Source organism: Telopea speciosissima, chromosome 5, assembly GCF_018873765.1.
Source record: "Telopea speciosissima isolate NSW1024214 ecotype Mountain lineage chromosome 5, Tspe_v1, whole genome shotgun sequence".
Lineage (NCBI taxonomy): Eukaryota > Viridiplantae > Streptophyta > Magnoliopsida > Proteales > Proteaceae > Telopea > Telopea speciosissima.
Window position 1 is genome coordinate 3,814,927 of NC_057920.1, and position 23,547 is coordinate 3,838,473.

The 23,547-nt window shown below is 45.5% G+C and overlaps 2 protein-coding genes across 3 annotated transcripts; both read left to right on the forward strand.

The window, feature by feature from the left end:
• The first annotated feature begins 931 nt into the window (after positions 1-931).
• LOC122662110 (rhamnogalacturonate lyase-like) lies at positions 932-5,882 on the forward strand. Its single transcript, XM_043857671.1, has 12 exons — positions 932-1,057; positions 1,156-1,275; positions 1,461-1,596; positions 1,780-1,950; positions 2,559-2,714; positions 2,962-3,068; positions 3,157-3,247; positions 3,843-3,984; positions 4,092-4,248; positions 4,345-4,491; positions 4,841-4,973; positions 5,612-5,882. Exons 1-12 carry the CDS (start codon positions 966-968, stop codon positions 5,852-5,854), a joined length of 1,695 nt encoding a protein of 564 aa, XP_043713606.1. The 5' UTR covers positions 932-965; the 3' UTR covers positions 5,855-5,882.
• A 14,356-nt stretch (positions 5,883-20,238) lies between these two features.
• On the forward strand, positions 20,239-22,892 carry LOC122661590 (probable mannitol dehydrogenase). Of its 2 annotated transcripts, none has more exons than XM_043857037.1 (5): positions 20,239-20,368; positions 20,963-21,076; positions 21,175-21,688; positions 22,377-22,530; positions 22,640-22,891. In XM_043857037.1, exons 1-5 carry the CDS (start codon positions 20,271-20,273, stop codon positions 22,840-22,842), a joined length of 1,083 nt encoding a protein of 360 aa, XP_043712972.1. In that variant the 5' UTR covers positions 20,239-20,270; the 3' UTR covers positions 22,843-22,891. The 2 variants fall into 2 exon arrangements, with proteins under 2 accessions (XP_043712972.1, XP_043712973.1); XM_043857038.1 differs by having other exon boundaries at positions 20,245-20,368; positions 22,377-22,525; positions 22,635-22,892.
• The last annotated feature ends 655 nt before the right edge of the window (positions 22,893-23,547 follow it).

Sequence of the window (23,547 nt, forward strand, 5' to 3'; positions counted from 1 at the left end):
CCCAACTTTGGCTTGACCTGTGCCGGACCGGGATTGACTGTTTTGACCGGATGAAACAGGAATCGAAACCCTTTTGGTTTTGGTTTCTAGTCTGATTCCAAAGCATTCCCACCAACATTATAGGTATATGATTCTAAGTATTGGTATCGTATCAATGAATTGATCGATATTTATTGATATTGTCAGAGATCAATACCTATATGATATTGATACGAATCAATTATATAGGCCAAAAAGTGGTCTAGTCTTCGAATTTACATCCAACACCGGCCCAATATGGCCTATCCATATCTATATCCGTATCAGTACCGATACCAGAAAGTGATGGTGATCAAAGAATGTTTTTCCAGGTTGTGATGGATAACGGCCTCGTCCAAGTGACATTATCAAAGCCTGAAGGATTCATCACTGGCATAAAATACCATGGCGTTGATAATATATTGGAGCATCGCAACGACAAAGGAAACAGAGGGTATGCATTTTTACACTTCTACCCTTTTCGAGAAACAATTTCTAAAAATGATTCTTGATATAATGATTTTCAACTAATTAATACATTTCAAATGCTCCCCATAACGTTTGTATATTTGATTCTAATTAAATTTTAAATTTTTTTCTTGGGATTGAATTCTATACCCATCAGCTATTGGGATCTTGTGTGGAGAACGCCTACTAATAAAAAAGGAACCTTTGAAAAGTAAGTTTTTTTCTCTCACCCTTCCTGTTTGGTTTTTGTTGTTAATGGCTAGCTTAATTAGGTGTGTGACTCAGACTGTTCATACTGAAAAAACATTAAGCCAAAAGTTTGGTTTGGTTTGGTTCGATCTGGTTTTATCGGGCTGAACTAGTCTGGACTGGCACTAAGCCAAACCATTGAGCCGAAGTGGTTCATCTTTGGTTTTTAATTATTTTTCATTTAATCAACTATTAAACACAGGATCCAAGGGAGAACTTTCAAGGTTATAATGGAAAAGGAAGAACAAATTGAGGTTTCATTCACAGTAAACTGGGATCACTCTATTGGAGACAAATTAGTTCCCTTAAATATAGACAAAAGGTTTGTATTTGCAAGTCTTATTAGCATCCATCTCCTCAGTTTCTTCTTTTATTTTTTAAATCTTAATTCTAATTACTTTTACTTATGTTAATTACCAGGTTTGTAATGCTACCAGGTCGCTCTGGTTTTTACTCATATGCCATTTATGAGCATTTACAAGGGTGGCCCGATTTCAGCTTGGATGAAACCAGAATTGCTTTTAAGCTCAGGACAGACTTGTAAGGAAACTAAACTATTTGTTATTATTATTATTTTTTTTCCACTCAGTTGTAGCAAAGCCATTGTTTTAGAAACTGGACCACCATTCGGTTGAACCGAACCAGGCTAGTCAAAACTTTCAAATTTATTGGAGATTCAACTAGGGTAAAATTTTAAATATGATATTTAAAACGGGTTATATTAGGTTTAACTACATGGCCATATCGGACCAGAGGCAAAGGATCATGCCCTCGGCTGCAGACCGGGCATCGGGTCAACCCTTGGCCTACCCTGAAGCAGTAAAGTTGACAAATCCAAGCAATCCTGAACTCCAGGGAGAGGTAATCTCATATCCCCCCCCCCCCCGCGCCGCCAACCCGACTGGTTTTTGAGCTGAATTGGGTCAAATCAAAGCTGGCCCATTAAAGGAAGGCTCGGTTTTGGTCCGATTCGGTTTTTGATCGGTTTGACCAGTTTTGGTTTTGTTTTTGACATTCTTAACTACTTATATTTTCATATCTCAGGTTGATGACAAGTATCAGTATTCAAGTGAAAATCAAGATAATAGAGTCCATGGTTGGATCAGCTTCGACCCTCCCGTTGGATTCTGGATTATCAATCCCAGCGATGAGTCCCGTATAGGTGGGCCCCTCAAGCAGGAACTCACCTCCCATGTGGGCCCCACAAGCCTCGCGGTAAGTCCACCCATATCATACTCAAGGACAGCTCAAGCTAAGTGGTTAGGGTCCAGTTTAAATGAGCCATCTCATAAGACATTTCAGCCCAAAACTTGTTTAGGCAATTGGGCTGGGTCAACATGGGCTAGTAGTAGTGGAAAGCCCAGAAAATTTGAACCCAATCGCAGGCCATTTACACACACTTATTGTGGCTTCCAGCCTCGGTTTAGAAACCCCGCATCGATTGGTCCGGCTGATTCTGATCAAATCTGGCCAATTCTGATCCAGATTTGATCAGAATCAGCCGATAGCAATTTGGTTCAGCCAGAATTGGCCGAACTGATCCGGATCGGCCAGAACCGGAATCTTAGAACCCTGGTTCGGTTCCAGGATGGTCAATCCTTTGGCCTTGTGCTTGTTGATACCAACATTTTAAAAAGGCTGTGTTTGATATGCATTCTTGGAATGTATTTGATAAAAAAAAATAACTATTTTTTTCATCCAAGAATACGAAATTGACTTAGAATGCATTCCAAGAATGCACATACCAAACGCGGCTAATTATTTACAATATTGTGAATTTTTTAAGTACTTAATCTGACTCCAGTTGTTTGCAATGTTAAAAGATGTTTTCTAGTAATCACTACTCTGGCGAGGATCTATCGGTGAAGTTAAGTAATGGAGAGGAATGGAAAAAAGTGTTTGGCCCTGTTTACACATATCTGAACTCAGCCTCTGATCCAGAAAATGCCACTGAACTATGGGACGATGCAAAACAACAGGTTTGAATTCTCAGATCGATCACATTTTTTGACTTTCTTTCTGCATCGTTAGCACCTTTAAGTCTTTTATGTTCAAAACTTTGATTCTGGTATTTTTCTTCTGTTATACTACTACTCTCTTATTTCTCCAAAACCCAACTCATGATTCAAGTTTTTTGTAAAAACTGATTTTTTTCTTTCTGTTTTAGCTTCTGGTGATATTCAAAGAATATAAGACCTCTCTAATGGTGGTTTTTCAATTCATTAGATGTTGACAGAAGTACAAAACTGGCCATACAGTTTCCCAGCTTCAGATGACTTCCTTTCTTCGGATCAGCGTGGTGATGTTACTGGTCAATTATCTATCCAAGACAGGTTCACCTCTCTCTCTCTCTCTCTCTCTCTTGCCAGCCATTGTCAATTTTCTCTAAAAGTGAAAGGTTCCTCTGCTATTTCTGTTTAGGTTCCTTCAAAAAGAGAATATACCTGCCGTCTCTGCTCACTTAGGTTTGGCTGCATTAGGAGATGTTGGATCTTGGCAAACAGAAAACAAGGTGAGTTTGGTAATCTCTTCCAGGAAATGCTGTTCACTTTTCCCATGTTTCTAATTTTTGGAATAGTTTATATTGTAGGGGGGCAGTTTTGTATCTTCAGGTATTAGGGTTTCTCTATATTGTAATGTGTTATTAAGCTTCCATCTTAAGGAGTGGCCTCTTGTGGCTCTTATACTTGATAGTCGGAGCACCCACAGCCAATGTGGGATTACCTCAATACTCCCACTTCGTCGACAAAGGCCAAGCATATCTGCTCTGATATCATATTAAGCTTTCATCTTAAAACCAATTGATTCAAAGTGGGGTGGTTTCTTGTGGTTTTTATACTTGATAGTCGAAGCACCCACAGCCGATGTGGGATTACCTCAATATGTGTCAATTTAAAGCACTATATATAAGTCGGTTTTTGTAATTTCTTCATCAGAATAATTAAAGGTTTGGTTTATCGCTTGACCATATAAATCATTGTGTTTTGTGTGTGTGATTCTCTTTCGTTTTCCTTTTGCTATCATTGTTCTGCCAACGTTACTAATTCTTAACAAAACCATTATAAAAATTATCCACTAAACCCAATATATACTCCATTTGTTCACAGGGTTACCAGTTCTGGACTAAAGCTAATTCTGATGGATCTTTCTCTATAAATGGTGTTCGACCTGGAGTTTATAATCTTTATGGATGGATTCCTGGTTTTATTGGAGATTACAAATATGATGTTAATATTACCATCACCCCAGGTTCTAATTCTATTCCCATATTTTATGAATTATTTTTCTCCTTTTTCCAGTTTTGTTTGTGAGCTTTAATATTGGCCATTCTAATACTCCTAGAGATTGTAATGCAGGATTCAAATTAAATTTAGGTAGTCTTACATATTTTCCACCAAGGCAAGGTCCTACCTTGTGGGAAATAGGAATTCCTGATCGTTCTGCAGGGGAATTTTACATTCCTGATCCAAGCCCAAACTACATAAATAAACTTTATACCAGTAATCCAAACAGGTTAGTTTCTTCATCACTAAAGAGCCCATTGTCTTGTTATGAATTTAAAATCTGTTAATTGTAGTTAACCATTTGGCTCTTCAAAATGAATTACAGCAATGATAGAGATTCAGTACCTGTGGATAAATTTAGACAATATGGGTTGTGGGAGAGGTATGCAGAATTGTATCCTCGTGAAGACCCTGTGTATACTGTTGGTACTAGTGACTACAGAACAGATTGGTTCTTTGCTCATGTTAACAGGTGACTATAAAATTTCTTCTTCCATTTGGTTAAGAATAAGGGGGGAAAAAAAAAACCTACTTTTTACAACACAGATCTTCTACGGTGCACTGCCTTGTCCTACTTGTGCTGCACAGACACAGGGCCGCATGCAATGACTGCCTTACCCTGGCTCGAGTAAGGTGTTCAGGCAAGGGTAAGGTGGTCAATGCGCGCTGCCTTGTGTCTACGCAGCAGGTCAAGACGGGCAGCCCGCTCCGTAGAAGATTTGGATCCTACTTTTTATACCTTAGCTTCCCATTTTCATTTCCATGTTTTTTTTTTGGAAAGATATTAAGTTCTTCAAACTTTGCTTGCCCTTTAATTGCAGGAGGACTGATAACACCACATACCAAGCAACCACATGGCGGATTGTATTCAAACTTGACACTGTGATCAGAGACCCATATAAAACTTATATGTTGAGAGTGGCACTCGCTTCGGCTACAAGTGCCGAACTGCAGGTATGTGTGGAGATGTTAGGAGTTATAGAGTTATAGTCTCACATCTGTTTGTTCAGATCCTCGGTTTCTTCATTTAGTTAAAGAATTATCTCCACTTAATATCTTAAAGTTTGGGTTTAAACCCTTAACATGGTAACATGGTATCATAGCTCAGGTACCTCTGTTATCACCCCTAAGTTGTTTGTCCATGTGATAAGCCAAAGCTACAAGTGATAGGGAGAGTATTGAGATGTTAAGAGTTATAGACTTATACTCCCACATCGGTTTGTTGAGGTCCTCGTTGCCTTCATATATTTCAGGAGCTATCTCTACTTAATGCCTTAAGATTTGTAGGTCAGGTATCTTTGTTATCCTCCTCAAATTGTCTATCCGGCCACTTGGTATGCTAAAAACTAAACGTGATAGGAGAAATATTGAGATATTGGAAGTTATAGAGTTATAATTCCACATTGGTTTGTTGAAGTCTTCGGGTGCCTTCATATGTTTGAGGAATTATCTCCCCTTAATGCCTTAAGATTTTGAGTTGAACCCTCATATAAAGTCATACACCCATATATTTACAAGTTTAGAATTTTCACTTCCTACATGCACAAAATCAGTGTTTTGCTGACCCTTTTTGGTTGTTTCATGGCTCCAAGGTTCGGGTCAACAATCCAAATGTGTATCCTCCTCACTTCACAACTATGCAAATAGGAAAGGACAATGCAATCGCGAGACATGGAATCCATGGACTGTATCGGCTTTACAACATTGAGATAAGGAGTGATTTGCTTCTTCTTGGAGAAAATAGCATTTATTTGACTCAATCAAGACATATAAGCCCATTCCAAGGAATTATGTATGATTATATTCGTTTGGAAGGGCCCTCTACTTCCAGTTAATAAAGGATATTAGTAAGATTTTTTTTATTTTTTTTCCTTTCTCTTAGGGAGGGGTTATAAAAGGAACCAGCTTAATTAGCAGGGATAGATTAGTCCTAAACCCCAATCTAGTATATGTACAACTATACAAGTCCATTTCACAATGTTATAGGTCTATTGATTTTTTATCAATTAATAAAGCTTCTTTCATTTTGATCTCTCTCTCTCTCTCTCTCTCTCTCTTGTGCCAGGATAGTTGTTTGGATATTGGAAAAGTAATTTGGGTATGTAAAGAAAGTGACTAACTTGACATAAGCAATTGTTAAATGCAATTATGCTTCTTAATAATATATTGGTAATGGTGTTAGGTTTGAAAAAAACAGAAGAAGAATAAAAATATACAATGTAACAAATTAGTAGAATTTGAAAAAGAAATTATCCCCCATTCTTAAATTATGCTTATGACCTCTCTCCATAGAATTTTCATTTCTTAATTCAACAATCAAATTTTATAGTCCAAGATTGGGAAACTATAAAATAACAAGACATAACTTTGAGGCATATTTACCAAAAAATAATAATAATAATAACTTTGAGACATTAATGAAATTGTATGATCCATCATCATGTGTTGCACACCTTCCTTTCTATTTCTGGTGTAAAGTCTTCCAACGATTTGTGGAGTTTTATTTTCTTCTACTTAATTTATTTGGACACATGAGAAGGGGATGTTGTTGCCACCTATATTCTTATTGATTTTATTACTCATATATTATAGTTATCATACACTATATTATAGTTTCTATTATGTACTAGTTGTTGGTAGATTATCAGTTAATTGGCGTTATTATTAATATTATTTTCTAATATATTTTGCGAGTTAGATGAAATTGCATTTAAAAAGTATTGTGTCGTATTGAATTGCAAATGACACAACATAAAAAATTTATTTTAAGTTTGCTCCTTTTTTTTCTTTTATAATTCCTTAAATGGAAAAAAAAAATATATATATATATATACATCACACGACACACTAAAAATACTGTAATATAATGCATGAACAACTCACCCATGCATGAACAACTCACCCTCGAGAGTATTCAATTGATCAATTTCATGATGAGCTAAAAGCTATGTAAGGCTCCATTTAGGTGCAAGGGAATTGGGGAAAGGAATGGGAGTGAAGGGAAATATTTGCATTTTCTGTAAAATATGTTTTACTTTTACTAAGGAAATATTGTTATTTTCCTCGCAACCCAACACCTAGAGTGACTTTTTTTGTAAAATATATTTCATTTCCCATGAAAATATTTACATTTTCCTTTTCCCATCTTTTTTTAGTAAACATACCTTTTCGGTTTTTCCCATCATGTATTGTTAATTTGTCACTGTTTTTTTCTTTTTTTTGGTAGTGTGTCACTGCTCTAATCCATTAATATGACAACCATAGCAACTTCATATACTTTAGTAATAGAATTGGGCCATAAAGCCCAAGATCAACCCAAGACTAGAGGCTATAGACTTCAAAATCAGGCCCACAATCAATCTAGAATTAAAAATGGCTAAATTAGTCTTGGGCTCAACAGCAAAGACTGAGTTTTCATTGAGCTAGCCTATGGGTCCATTGTGCTAAGGGTGTCAATCGTTCAGTTTCAATTTGGTTCAAGATACAATATGTACAAATCAAAATCAAACCGAAAACTGAATAATTTTCATAACCTCAAATTAAAACCAAACCGAATTGATTCAGTTTTATTCGATTCCTATGCACGTTTCTATATTCGGTTTCTTTCGGTTAATATATATATGGGTTGATAACTCGGTTTAACCTGTTTGGTTTGGATTGATTCACTTCTTTGGCTATTGCAAGACTTGGGAATGTCTCATATTGGCCTTGAAGAAGCAAAACACGAAAGAGGAAATTAATGATTGATGAGGCATAAAACACCCCACCTATCGGAGGCTGCCACGTGGCCGACCCGACCTTAGTCCGAGAACCGAGTTGGGCCGAGCAGGAGATTGGGCCGACCCCATCTCCGATAAGTCAGCTGACAAAGCCAGATTTGACCGAGCTAGCCGGTGGCTGAGGCCGAGCTCATGGCCGAGACCAACCTCTCGGGCCGACCTCCCTTGCCGACCTCCTCTGCCGACCCCCTGGGCCGACCTCCGAGGCCGAGCCCTCCTCCATTGAAGCACCCATAGCACCCCATCGGGGATCTCCGGGCCACGTCAGCACATCCCGAGAATCATGGGATAGGGATCGAGCCACGATCCCAGCCAACACAGAATCGCACTCTACATGGACTCTTACCTTAATAAGAGTCCGACCCCGAAAATAACTCTCCACTCCGCTCTACGCGAGAGAACCTTCCAAAAGAATGACTCCTATCATACTAGGACTCTTCCAACCGTCTCATCTCCTCCTCACTCTATAAATACCCAGGTATGGAGTACTATTCCTCATCTTGCTTTTTACTACGCAGTTACGCTGTCGCGTTGGAGACCTGACTTGAGCATCGGAGAGTCCTAGGCCGGAGCCACACCGGCCCTCTTGTGCTCATTGCTTGGTTTTTGCAGGCTCATCCATGGGCGAACCAAGCACCGGAGGTTCTCACACGCAACAGATTTGGCGCCGTCTGTGGGAACGACATCAGCAAGCATCGTCGTTTCTACCAATTCCAAGAGCAATAACAATGGTGCACACTATGTCAGGGCAGCATGGCTCGACTTCCCGCACGGAGGAGCCGCAACCCGTTGGGCAGACGAGGCGATTACCGCCCCCCGAAGCCTCTCGGCACGGGATAAACAGAAGACCCCCTCGGGCAGGGGGTGCGCAGCCCATCACGGGCACCATTCCCCCACCAGAGAGTGGGAATGGGGGAGGTGCGCTAACCACGGCCACGACTAGCAGGGTACAGGCTGAGCCAAGCTTGGACGGGATGGGCCTACCGGCACCGCCACCCTTGCCGGAGAGTTTGGACCCCGAAGCCCCGGCCAACAATCGACAGGTTATGGATTTGCAGCTGCAAATGCTCCACACCAACGAGATGCTGCACACCTTCATAAACCAGATGGCCCGAGGCGGGCTAATGGGCCAACCACTGGCCGCGCCCCCTCCAGCCCCGGTGCACGCAGAGAGAAACTTGCAGCAAAATGGTGGCCGGCGTAGAGCCAAGCCGAGTCAAGCCGCGTCCTCACACCCGTCTCGTCAGAAGACCCCACCTCCGCGCCCTAGTAGAGGCCCCCGGCGGGATGAACGAGAGCATCGCCAAAGCCCGCGAACAGGGAAGGAAATCGAACCAGCCGGCTCGATAGCAAGGAGGTCGGTATTTTCTGGATGGCTCAAAGAGGACGAACAGCCGAGGAGAGTTTGAGAACAAGGGAAAGAGCCGGTTGAAAGGCGCGCGCCGAGACAAGGAGAAGGATCTCGTCATACTCCCAGGCATCAAAGCTCGCCTATCCGAGAAGAACAACAAGGGAGCCCCGTGGGTCCAACTTCCAGGAGGAAAAAAGAACAAGGAAGGATGGTGAGGACCGAGCTGACCAGAATGGTTGACCACAACGGGACGACCGACCCTATCGACCCCGGGCCGAGGAGCCGGTTGGCTGAGCACCTGAAATCGAGCTGGAGAGGCGGCTACGAGACTTGGGGGAGCAAGTGGAGGGGTTGAAGAAACAAGCAACCCCGGACGCCTACTCTTTGGTCGGGTGTCACCCATATCCTCCCGAGATCATGACCGCTCCGCTGCCAAATGGGTTCAAACCTCCCCCGTTCGACCGATATGACGGGACGACCGACCCGACAGATCACATCAACTACTTTAATGCGATGATGACCATGTACGGGGGAACCGAGATCATTTCTTGTCGAGCCTTCCCTGCATCCCTCAAGGGCGCGGCAACCTCATGGTTCTCCTGGTTGCCGCCGAACTCAATAAAAAGCTTCGTTCAACTCTGTCGCACTTCCAGAGTAGTATGAAACACAAGAAGACAATGGTCAACCTCCTCAGCGTGAAGCAAAGGCCCGATGAGTCGATCCGAGCATTCGTCTCCCGCTTCAACAAGGAATCCTTAAACATCAAGGATTTGGATGAGGCCACGGCCCATACGGCTATGAGCAACAGATTGGCCGACATGGACCTTATCAAGGACTTGGCCAGGAAGCCGACAAGAAACCTAGCCGAGCTCTTGGAGAGGTGCAACGAGTTTGCAAATATGGCCAGGAAGCCGACAAGAAACCTGGCCGAGCTCTTGAAGGGCAACGAAGGCCGTATCGACAAAAAAAGGCCGACAACAGATGACCGTAGGGAAGACAAAAGGCCCAGGACGGATCGCCGAGCTGACAGGTCGGATCGAGCTCGGAGCCCCGACTACACTCCACTAAATGCCTCGCGCAAGGAGATCTTGATGCAAATACAGGATGGGGGGTACATCCGCCGACCCCGACCGATGCAAGCGGGGTCATCTCAGAATCCCAACAAATACTATCAGTTCCACAAGGACACCGGTCACGACACCGAGGAATGCTATCAGCTAAAAAGAGAAATCGAAGAGCTGATAAAGGCGGGCCACTTGAAGCGATATGTCAAAGGAGGCCGAGAAGATCGTGGAGGTCGACGGCCTGAAGACCGAGATCAAAGAAGAGCCGAGCCTAGGGCCGAAAATAGGCGAGTCGAACGAGATGATGATAAAGTCCGAGCCGAGAAGAAAGAGGACAGATCCGGGCCGAGCAGTGACAAGGGAGCTCCCATATACACTATCCTCGGAGGGCCCGGGCAAGAGACTATTCGAAAGGCTAAGGCAAACGCGCGGTTCATCGGAGTGGCCGAGATGCCCGCCAAGAAACTCAAGCCGGCGGCGACGATCTCCTTCACCAAAGCCGACCTCGAAGGTATAAGTTTACCTCATGATGATGCTTTAGTGGTGCAGGTAGAAATTACGAACAGACCCGTCCACTGTGTATTGGTCGATACCGACGCATCCGTGGACCTCATGTCACTAGAAGCGTTCTGACAATTTGGCTTCGGCGACGAAGCGCTCAAGCCAGAAGGCACCTCACTTCACGGGTTCTCGGGAGCTGCCGAGACCATCAAAGGCTCGATCGACCTGCTGGTCACGATTGGGCAAGCTCCATGCCAGGCGACGATTCAAGTCAAATTCATGGTGGTACGGTCTGTGGTGGCTTTCAACGCCATACTCAGTCGTCCTTCATTGACCGCCCTCCAAGCCATCATCTCCCCGACACACTTGAAGATGAAGTTCCCCACCGAGAACGGTGTCGATGAGGTACGAGGCGACCAGAAGAAGGCCCGGGAGTGCTACGCTACCTTCGTCAAGCAAAACAAGGGTAATGTCCGAGGAATGGCAATGTACGTCGAGCATCTCCCCGAGGATCAGCGGGATGAGCTTATCGAGAGGAGAGGACGACCCGTGGAAGACCTGACCCCACTTCATCTCAGCGAAGATGACTCAGCAAAGGTGGTCCAGCTCGGATCACTACTAAATGAAAATCAAAGGAATCAGCTCAGAGTTTTCTTAAAGGCGAACACCGATGTCTTCGCCTGGTCGGCCGCCGACATGTCGGGCATACCCAGGCATATAGCTGAGCACCGACTCCACGTAGATCCGGGTTGAAAACCAATCCGGCAGAAGAGATGGAACTATGCACTTGATCGACAAACCGCGATCAAAGAAGAGGTGGAGAAGCTTCGCCGATCAGGGTTCATCCGAGAAGAAAAATTCTCGACCTGGTTGGCTAACGTCGTCATGGTCCCTAAACCGAACGGGAAGTGGAGAATGTGTGTCGACTACACCGATCTCAACAAGGTTTGTCCAAAAGATGAGTACCCACTACCTCGGATCGACCTCTTGATCGACGCCACGGCAGGTCACGAGATGCTGAGTTTCATGGACACGTACTCCGGCTACAACCAAATCATGATGCATGAGGAGGACGAGTCATACACGGCATTCCGAACTGACCTAGAAAATTTCTGCTACAAGGTCATGCCGTTCGGATTGAAGAACGCCAGAGCGACATACCAGCTCCTCGTGAACTATATATTCTGCGGGCAGATCGAAAGGAACATGGAAATCTACGTGGACGACATGTTGGTGAAAAGTTTGAAGGCCGAACACCACTTGGCCGACCTGGAAGAAGCCTTTGGCGTATTAAGGAAGAACCAAATGAAGCTGAGTCCCGCCAAGTGTGCATTCGGCGTGACCTCGGGAAAGTTCCTCGGCTTCATGGTCTCTGTCAGAGGCATCGAAGCCAATCCGGCAAAAATCAGAGCCATCCAAGAGATGAGTCCGCCAAGGACAATCAGAGAAGTACAGAGGCTAAACGGACGTGAGGCGACGTTGGCGCGATTCATGTCGAGATCGGACGACAAGTGCCTACCGTTCTTTAAGGCCCTTAAGAATATCCGAAACCCAAAGGACTTTATCTGGTCAGACGAATGCCATGAAGCTTTTGAAGAGCTGAAGAAATATTTGGAGAACCCGCCTCTTCTCAGCCGACCCGAACCAAAAGAGGAGCTTCAAGTCTACTTAGCCGCTACTCCTGTAGCGGTCAGTGCGGTGTTGATCAGGGAAGAGAGTCGAACTCAAAGGCCGATATACTACATCAGCCACGTTCTTGTCGATGCCGAGACAAGGTACTCCGAGTTCGAGAAAGTAGCATTCGCTCTTGTTACGGCTGCAAGGAAACTAAGGCCGTACTTCCAAGCTCATCCGGTCGCGGTACTGACCGACCAGCCACTCAAGAAGATATTGCACAAACCCGACGTTTCGGGACGGCTGATTACCTGGGCGGTTGAGCTAAGTGAATACGATATAAGCTATCTTCCGAGGACGACGATAAAAGGACAAGCCCTTGCCGACTTCATCGCCGAATGCACGGGGTCCGACCTTGAGGTCGGAGAAGAAAAGACAGTAGAAGAGGTCGGGGCTACGGCCGACCCAATTTGGACCATGAAAGTCGACGGCTCAAGCAACTCCGGAGGAAGCGGAGCCGGCCTAATACTTGTAAGCCCCGAAGGGTTTCTGATCCAATATGCCCTGAGGTTCAAGTTTCCCGCCTCGAACAACGAGGCTGAGTATGAAGCCCTTTTAGCTGGACTTCGAGTCAGCAAAGCTATGGGCATAAAGCGGTTGAAGGTGCAAGGAGACTCCCAACTTGTGGTCAACCAGGTCAACGGAGACTATGAGGTAAAAGACGAAAGGATGATAGCGTACCTGAGCCGAGCCCGAGATCTGATTTCCAAACTCGAGCACTTTGAGATGACCCGAATACCGAGAAAAGAGAATGTTGCGACTGACTCCTTGTCCAGGTTGGCCGAGGCCGACCTCGAATATCTGAGCTGGTCAGTATACATAGAAATATTGGAGAAGCCCTCCTTACAAGAAGAAATCGTAAAGCACATTGAAGAGGACGGGCCGACTTGGTTGGACCCCATTGTCAACTACTTGGAGAATAACCTGCTCCCGGGGAACCGAGACGAAGCAAGGAAGGTCAAGATCCGAGCTTCCAAGTACTCGATGATCGACAGGTGCTCTACAAAAGAGCAATCTCGACCCCTCTTCTCCGATGCCTGGGACCAAAGGGGGCCGAGTATGCATTGGCCGAGGTGCATGAGGGAATATGCGGGAGTCACATGGGTGGCCGAGGTCTTGCATACAAGATACTTCGGCAAGGATTCTATTTGCCAAGAATGCAAGAAGAGGCCATGAGATACGTGAAGACATGCGAGAAGTGCCAACTGTTCGAGCCAATCCCAAGCCGACCAGCAACAAAGTTGACCTCAATGCTGAGCCCAATCCCATTCGCTATGTGGGGAATGGACATTCTCGGAGATTTCACCCCGGCATCAGGAAACAGAAAGTACGTGGTAGTTGCGATCGATTACTTCACCAAGTGGGTCGAGGCCGAGCCCCTTGCCACCATCACTGAGAAGAACATGGAGAAATTCTTTCGAGATAAGGTCATCTACCGGTTCGGGCTACCGAAAGTTCTCATCACAGATAATGGCACGTAATTCAACAACCCAGCCTTCCGGGAGTTCTACGAACACTTCTACATTGACTTCTGACCTATCTCAGTAGCTCATCCGTAAGCAAATGGACAAGTAGAAGTGTCCAACCGAACATTACTCGCCGGCATTAAGAGAAGGTTAGATGAGGCCAAGGGGAGATGGGTGGAAGAACTCCCAAGTGTCCTATGGGCATATCGGACGACAGTAAGAACTCCAACCGGGGAGAGTCCATTTCACCTTGCTTATGGGACCGAAGCCCTCGCCCCGATTGAAGTTATGGCCTCATCGTACCGAGTGCTCAACTTCGATGAGAAGATCTATGAAGATGGGTTGAGAGCCAACCTTGACTTCCTCGATGAAGTCCAAGAAAATGCCCTACTCCGAAACGTGGCGTACCAACAGAAGACGGCAAAGTACTATGACTCAAGAGTAAAAGAGCGGCACTTCCATCAAGGGGACCTTGTTCTCAGAAAACTCAGCGCATCCCAGCCGAGGCAGCAAGGAAAGTTAGCACCAAATTGGGAAGGCCCGTACATAGTCTCCAAGCAAATTCGCCCTGGCACGTATCGCTTGCAGACTCCGGGGGGCAGGAAGGTACCGAGACCTTGGAACTCAAAAAATTTGAAGAAGTTTTTTCAATAACTGAGCATGCTTGTATTCGGCTTCAGTTCTGACATTTGTTTCAATAAAGTCTTTCTCTACCACTTAACGTATTTGTAAGCTCCTAAGTCAAAGTCGTAAGACCGGTCCTCATAGACCTGGCCAACCTCAAAGATCGACCCTCATAGGTCGACAGTCAAGTCGTAAGACCGGTCCTCATAGACCTGGCCGACCTCAAAGACCGACCCTCATAGGTCGGCAGCCAAGTCGTAAGACCTGTCCTCATAGACCTGGCCGACCTCAAAGACCGACCCTCATAGGTCGGCAGCCAAGTCGCAAGACCGGTCCTCATAGACCTGGCCGACCTCAAAGACAGACCCTCATAGGTCGGCAGCCAAGCCAAGTCGTAAGACCGGTCCTCATAGACCTGGCCGACCTCGAAGACCAACCCTCATAGGTCGGCAGCCAAGTCATAAGACCGGTCCTCATAGACCTGGCTGACCTCTCAAGAGCAGACATCCCCCTTTGGCTGAGCCTAACAAAGTTCAAAACTAAGCTAAGGAATTACGCTCGGCCAGGAAGGATGCTCGGTCATGCATCCGCTTATATTATAGCCTGTCCAATCGGACCGAAGGAAACGACGAATTAACCAACCAAGGTGAGGATCCCATTGACCTCGGGCATGGCATGGCCGAGCCGCCGATCACATAAGGCATGGGTAAAAAAGAGACAAGTTCCTAAGCTCGGCTAGCAAAACGACTCGGCAGTTCGGCCACAAATAGAACAGAGTACACAAGGAAAAGAAGGTTAAGGGCGTCGAGTTAAAATACTTAGACAAATTCTGGCAAAAATAAATTGTTTCATTCATTATAAGCCGATTGATCGGCACAGTTACAAAATGGGCAGTCCGGCCCCCAAAAAAAAAATTTACATCTCGGTCTCCTCGGCGTTGGACTTAGAGGCGACCTCGAAAGTGTCCACGGCAGTAGGCTCGGCAGCAGGGTCTTGTGGTCCAGCTCCTAGAGGGAAGACGTCGATCGGAGTAGGTTCCTCAAGGGGCAGAGCCTGGGTGACCTCGCCTCCCTCCTCATCTCCCAACTCCCCGGCAAAGGTAGTCGCATCATCATCAAAACGGGAGAGATTGAGATCAGGGTACGCCGCCTTGATCTTGGCCAAAAGCTCAGCTCGGCCTGCCTTAAAACCTTCGGCGTAGGGAGGCTTCCTGATCTCATGGCAGACATCGGCGTACTCCTCTGATTGAAGATAGTCGCTGATTGCCTCGTTCTGAGCTGTAGCCAGATCTTCTTTCGCCTTCTCCCTCACCTCGGTAAGCTGAGCCTGTAGAGCCCGGACCTTCTCTCTCTGCCTGACCACCTCGGCCTGAGAGCTCTCCACTTCAGCCTCAGCAGCAGTGAGCTTCTCTTTGGTCTCCCGACGCCTCTGAACGGCATCTTGGGCATCCTGATAAGCCTTCTTGCACTGGACGTCCAAGGAATAGTTCTCGGTCAGGAGCCGTTCAAAGCGGAGCATAGTCTCCACTGCCTTGGTGAAGCCCTACAAAAAAAGCACGAGAACAAAAATCAAGACAGACTACACAGATCATATCTAATCACAAGAGCCGACAACGAAACTTACCATGTTGAAATCCTGGAACAGAGTGGAGAGGAGCTCGGGGTCAGACAGCTCCTCGAGCTTCTCCTTGTCGGTTGGAAGCTGACCTGCATCCAGCCATTCTTTGGCTTGCGCGGCCGACGTCAACGTCGTGTCCCCGGGGAAGAGGCGTCAGGTCGGCCTCACAGGAACGTTGCTGGCCGAGGCCCTCCCCAAGATGTATCGGGAGATGTTGGTGGGAGAAGCCACGGGCGGAAGGCCACCACTCGTCAGATTGACCGAGAGCTTCTGACGCTTGATGTCTCTCGGCGGGCTCCTCTCCCCTTTTCGGCCTTTCCCCTTCCTCGGAGACCCTGCTGGGCCCGTATTCTTCTCGGCCTCAAGGCCGACCACAGCGTCCGATGGTCCCGGCATCACGGCCTTGCCCTTGGGGGCCTTGGAGGACTCGCCCCGAGGCTTCTTCTCTGCATTTTTCTTCTTTCGGTCCGCAATGGTCTCGGCCCTTAGTCGAGCTGTATCCATAGGGGGAATGTGGCCGACCACTGCAAGAGAAACCGAGAACATAAAAAATAAGTCAAAAAAAAAAGGAAAAGAAGACTAAGTAAAGGGGTCAGCTCAGGCAACGGAGACGGGCTCGGCTCGGGCTCCTACCAGGGGTCATATGCCACCTCTGAAGAAACCCCTCGTCCTGAAGCTGGAGGACATCGAAGGGCGAACACTGGAGGATCAGGTCGAGCGAGGTCATCTCGTTCTTGGTCAGGGGTAGTACCCTATTGACGTAGTTCAAGTTCATCTCCTTCCACTCGGTTCGGAGAGGACTGTTGGGAATGGAAGCGAAGAAAAAATGAGGCTTCCAATACTTATTGAAGGTCGGCGTGCCGACCATAAATTTGTGGCTGCCCAGAGCCGCACTCTTCCCCGATCGACGGCAGAAGTAGTACCACCCCTTCTCGGGAGACTTCTTCAAGAAGAAGAGCCGAGAGAAAAGTGCCACGCTCGCACCTCGGCCCATCTCGCAGAACAAGGCGTAGAAGCCGTACACGGCCAGCCAAGAGTTCGACACCAGCTGACCAGGAGACAGGTGGAAGTGGTCCAGGATCTGGTCCACCAGGCCAAGAACGGGGAGCCTGAACGCATACTTGAAGGGCGTCTCGTACAGAGCCACCTCGTCGGGCCTGATGAAGCAGGCCATCTCCCCGGGGTTAGGAACTCGGAGCTGAATGTCCTCGGGGATGGCATAGGTCATCCTCAGATAGTCGAGGTCAGCCTCCGTGATCTTGCTTGGAACGGTGCCGACACTGCCTTCCTCGGGCTTAGGGGCGTCAGCAGACGAGCTGACCGAGCCAACCCCCACCTCGGACGAATCTCCCTCACTTGATTCCTCATCGGATGAGGACAACCCAGAGTTCTCGGCTCAGTCTGCGGCTATGGATTGGGCCGCGTGGTCAAACTCCAGGAGTAACGAAGGCTCGGCCACCTCGGCCTGACGAAGCTCCACTACATCGGGCTCATCTGAGGTCGAGCCCAACAGGTCTATGGTGGGAGAACGAGCGGGGAGCTCTCGGCTCGGACTCGCGCCCTCTGCTGCCCTGGCGAACACCTCACCCATGGGACTACTACCAACTGACATACTGGGCGGAGAAGACTTACTGGTTGAAGAAGAGCTGAGCGCGAACGAAGCAAAGGCCGAGCTGATCACGAACAAGTAAACACCGAGCGCTACCAAGCTGAAGAATCCAAGCTTGCCGAGAAGTCGATAACTTAGAGCAGTGAGGAATGAATAGTTAGGAGTCGCCTATTTATAATCCTTGGGTTTTACTGATCCAACGGCCGACCAGAGCTCAGCATGATTCAACGGCCCAGATCAAAGGACGTTTCGAATTCCCGAGCCTGCCATAATGACTCTGCGGGCGTGGTACTGACACCCAACCGTTAGATCGTGCAACGTCAAATCCGCAGCAAAAAATAAGCTCGGCTCAACCGCAAGAATCTTCCAGACAAGCGACCAGGACACTTCACTCATCAGCGCCGAGCCGACCCCTGATGAGTGGGGGGGCCTGTGATGAGGCATAAACACCCCACCTATCGGAGGCTGCCACGTCGCCGACCCGACCTCAGTCCGAGAATTGAGTTGGGCTGAGCAGGAGATTGGGCCGACCCCATCTCCGATAAGTCACCTGACAAAGCCAGATTTGAGCGAGCTAGCCGGTGGCTGAGGCCGAGCTCATACAGGTTAGCCATAGACTCCTAGCCGAGCTCATGGCCGAGACCAACCTCTTGGGCCGACCTCCCTTGCCGACCTCCTCTGCCGACCCCCTGGGCCAACCTCCGAGGCCGAGCCCTCCTCCATTGAAGCTCCCATAGCACCCCACCGGGGATCTCCGGGCCACGTCAGCACATCCCGAGAATCACGGGATAGGGATCGAGCCACGATCCCAGCAGCCAACACGAAATCGCACTCTACATGGACTCTTACCTTAATAAGAGTTCGACCCCGAAAATAACTCTCCACTCCGCTCTACGCGAGAGAACCTTCCTAAAGAAGGACTCCTATCATACTAGGACTCTTCCAACCGTCTCATCTCCTCCTCACTCTATAAATACCCAGGTATGGAGCACTATTCCTCATCTTGCTTTTTACTTCGCAGTTACGCTGTCGCGTTGGAGACCTGACTTGAGCATCGAAGAGTCCTAGGCCGGAGCCACACCGGCCCTCTTGTGCTCATTGCTTGGTTTTTGCAGGCTCATCCACGAGCGAACCAAGCACCGGAGGTTCTCACACGCAACAATGATCAAAAGTGTAGAACTGCAGAAGAGGAGGGGAGTAGACAATCAAAGATGGAAACGGAAGAGACAGAGTGAAAACTGAAATCTGACAACTCGTGTTTATCCTCTTAGAGCTTAGTATGGTTTAGGTTCGATTCAAGTTTAGTTTATACAGGAAATACTTTATTCAATTCGGTTCAGTTCAAACCAATGATTTTTAGGCTAAAATCCAAATTAAACCAAATCAAATGAAGTTTCAATTTCCAAAACTAAAATTGAACCAACTTTTTCCTATTCGATTCGTTTTAAATGACCGGTTCACTTCTAAATTGACACCCTTACATTAGGCTTATATCCAGCCCATTGAAACTTGAAAGCCCTATCACAGGGCACCATGAAATGACGTCTCTACCCCCTGGATAGATATCTAGGCGTGCTCACCAATTGACCCAGATATTTGTGCAGAGACCATGCGACCATTCCTTTTTTTTTTGGGTGGTGGTGGTGGTGAAAAGAATTTTTATCCTATGCTATAATTGCACGGTGTTGTACTGCATCGTGCGGCGTTGCAAATATCATGTGGGGCCCGTTGTACCACATGGCCTCTGCAGCGCCACATGATGCAGTACAGCACCGTGCTCTAACAGCAAAGGATAATGGTCCTCTGCACTATCAGGTATTCGATATATTACATGGTCAAATCCTAGTTGATCTCAACTTGGATCAAATCCTTTTATTTCTTTTTATTTTTACTTTTCCTTATTTCAATGGGATTCAATCCCTTTCTTGTATCTCTTCTATATAAACAGCATTACATGTGATAATAAAATAATTCGATTGATTCTCCAATTCTCAATTTATTGTTGGATAAGTGAATAAAAATGCTTTTTCCGTGCATGATTCTCTCCACTCTCTTGTTTACCAAGAAATGGAAGAATCCTTTGTTAACAGTCGACGTGGCTACGGTGTGAATACGAATGCTCTCACAAAGCACTGCATGCTTCTCTCCTCTTAATTTCTTGTTTACCAAGAAAGTCCTTGTTAAAATCCTGTATTCCCTTTCACTCCCTTGTTTTCGTCTTATTTTTTATTTGACGTGTCCTCTTCCTATCGGTTCAATAAAGCTAAATTACGTTTAATCCCTTGGCAGAACCGAAGAACATGTTAAGGCTGACCTCAGAGTCAACGAATCCCATAAAACCCAAACCTTTTTTTCTCGTATCTCACTGCTTACGTCAGATTGAATCCATTTCGGACTTTTCCTTCTCTCTCGTTACATATAAATATATGGTAGAACATCTCCAACTGATCATCTATTTCTGAACTCTTGGAAGTGAGAACAGAGAACAGAAGCACTCTCTCTCCCTCTGTTTCCATTTTCCCAAAAAAGAAAATTTCTCATCGTTTAGAAGAGAAAAGCAAAGAAAATGTCGAAATCACCAGAGCAAGAGCACCCCATAAAGGCTTTTGGCTGGGCAGCCAGGGATTCTTCTGGAGTCCTCTCTCCCTTCCAATTCTCCCGGAGGTAAGCTTCTACCTTTCTTCTATTCTATTCTCTTCTCTTTAAAGTTAAAACCAATTAAATCTTCTTCCTTCTTACCTTTTCGTTTCTTATGTGATAACTGTTTGTTCTACATTTCTCTCTCTCTCTCTCTCTCTCTCTCTCTCTCTCTCTCTCTCTATCTATAGAGAAAGAAGGAAAAATCTGACAAAGACCGCAAGGATCCAAGACCAGTAAATATAATACTGTCCCAATCTTAATCTCAGTTCTACAATAGGATTGGTTAATTCCTATCTCAGTGTGTGACTAATCGAACCGGGTTCATACGGAATTTAGATCCTCTACTGCTGAGCTGTCCGGCAGAACCCCACTGCTGAGAGACACAGCAAGGAGAGAAATGACCGCCTTATCCCCACCTCAAGTAAGGTGCTCAGGCGGGGGTAAAGCGGTCATTCCTCTCGCCTTGCTATGGCTCGGCAGTAGAGAATCTGAATCTGTTCATAAGTAGACTCCTACTAATTAACTAACTCAATAATTAATTAAGTCCATAATTAGAAACTTCTAACGGATGAAACTACTGATACCCAAAAATGATGAATGTGTTTGATATTCTTTTAGGGCAACCGGAGATGAAGACGTGAAATTCAAAGTGCTATACTGTGGTGTCTGCCACTCTGATCTTCACTGCGTCAAGAACGAATGGGGAATTTCTAACTACCCATTGCTCCCTGGGTAACCTTCCGATCTGTTTTAGTGTTAATTAAAACTTAAAAAACGTTTTACTTCAAATACGTATTAAAATAGAAAATTTAATAAAATTGTACGTGCAGGCACGAGGTCGCAGGAGAAGTAACAGAGGTTGGGAGCAAGGTAACAAAATTCAAAGTTGGCGATAGAGTTGGTGTAGGATGCATTGTGGGAGGTTGTCATTCTTGCGAAAACTGCAACAACGATCTCGAGAACTATTGCCCACAGAGTGTCCAAACCTACAATTCGATCCACTTCGATGGCACCATGACCTACGGTGGCTACTCCGACATCATGGTTGCGCACCAGCGTTACATCGTCCGAATGCCGGAGAATATGCCTCTCGACGCCGGAGCGCCTCTTTTGTGTGCCGGCATCACCGTTTACAGTCCCTTGAAGTACTATGGACTTTGCAACCCTGGCATGCACTTGGGTGTTGTAGGTCTTGGTGGACTTGGCCATGTTGCAGTCAAATTCGGCAAAGCTTTTGGGATGAAGGTCACTGTGATTAGTACTAGCCCTAACAAGAAGCAGGAAGCCATTGAACGTCTTGGTGCTGATGCTTTCTTGGTCAGCGTTGACCAGGAGCAGATGCAGGTTTGTTACTTTTTCTTCCTTCAATTAATACTCGTTGACTCAAAACCTTAAACCAGGGTGGAGAGAACACTCAAAATATTCGAAGTGATTAGGGACCTGAAACAAACCATTGTGAGACTATAGCTCTATAACTCCAAACATCTCAATACTACTAACAAAAGGACAGGGGCAAGAGGGCAACAAGAGAGTATAAGAGTTCTATAACTTCAATACTTGTTGGAGGGTTCGAACCAAAACCTCAAGGCATAAGGTGGAGAGAGCACTTCAAATATTCAAAGTGACTAGAGAATTGAACAAAGTGATGTGAGACTATAGCTCTATGACTCCAAACATTTCAACCTCAACTACTTAAGGGAAGATAACAAAAGAGACCAAAGCAAGATCTCCTACAGATAGAAGGGGGGAAATTTTTTGTTGCTACCCGGATTGTAGGAACTGTCCTACTACCCCGTCTTGCAGCCAAAGAAATAGAATAATTCACTTTCCCCTTTGTGTTAACGAATTCCCTCATAGGTTTTAGTATTTTCAAAATACCCTTCAAAATTCCATTTCTTTGGTTGCGGGTAGCAAGAAAGTTTCCGAAACCTAGGTAGCAGCAAAATATCGTCCTTAAAGATAATCGACGTGGAACTATAGCTCTATAACTTCCAACATCTCAATAATATTAGGTACTTCTTTGCATGTGTAGGCTGCTACGGGCACAATGGATGGTATCATTGATACCGTTTCCGCCGAACACGCTCTCGCGCCATTGATAGGTCTGGTGAAGACACACGGGAAGATCGTGTGTGTAGGTGCACCTGAGATTCCTCCTCAGTTGCCAGTCTTTCCTCTACTCATGGGTAAGTATTATAATTGTCCAAACAATCTTCTTATATATTAGCCTAATTTCATGGCTATTCTACTAAACCATCATATGGTTAATTGCTGTTTTTTCCATATATACTGCAGGGAGGAAGATGGTGGGTGGAAGCCTTATTGGAGGAATGAAGGAGACACAGGAGATGATCGATTTCGCCGCGAAACATGGTATTACCGCAGACATTGAAGTAATTCCGATGGATTACATCAACACGGCCATGGATCGGCTTGTCAAGGCCGATGTCAAATACCGATTTGTCATTGACATTGCAAATTCCTTGACCCAAGCTTAAGCAGCTTAGCCAGTTGCTCCTTCCAATTGATACTTCCTGAATTCGATCTTTCATTCACTGCAGCAATGGTTTCTAGTAATTAAAGAAGAACTGAACATAGAGAGATGAGTGGGTCTTGTCTTGTGTCTCTTTTGATTTCTGAGATATGTTGTGTTCCAGTTCTGTATTCATGTGAGCAATCTCTTGTCTTGTCTTAGGTGTAATGTTTAATAAGGAACATGTGATGTCAATGTGTGATCCTCTGAGATTAAGAAAACTAGAATGTCTCAGACTTTTAAAGTTTTTTATTCAATAAAGAATTCTTAAGTCGTGCAAAGTGCAATCTCCTCCGCTCAGTTTTTTTTTTGTTTTTCTTCCCTTTTTTTTCTCTTAAATTTTTTCTTGTTAGAGACAAGGTTGTCTGGTTGATGGAACTTGAAAAAGGTTTTATGTTAATTTTATTTAATGGGGTTTATTATTATTATAGAGTAATTTCTTAAATTTAAGAAAAAGATTTATAAACAAGTATATTTAGAAGACAAAGTAAATATATAAATAAGTCAAAATTACTTGTTTTGTAATTAATTTTCTAATCTCGTAAATATATTAGGTAATTTTGTCCTATTATTAATGCTTTCTCCACCGTAAATGATTTCAAATCGTGCTGTTACATTAAAAAATTAAGGGAGAGGACTTCCTACATTGTCTCACTGCAGTTTGAATGAA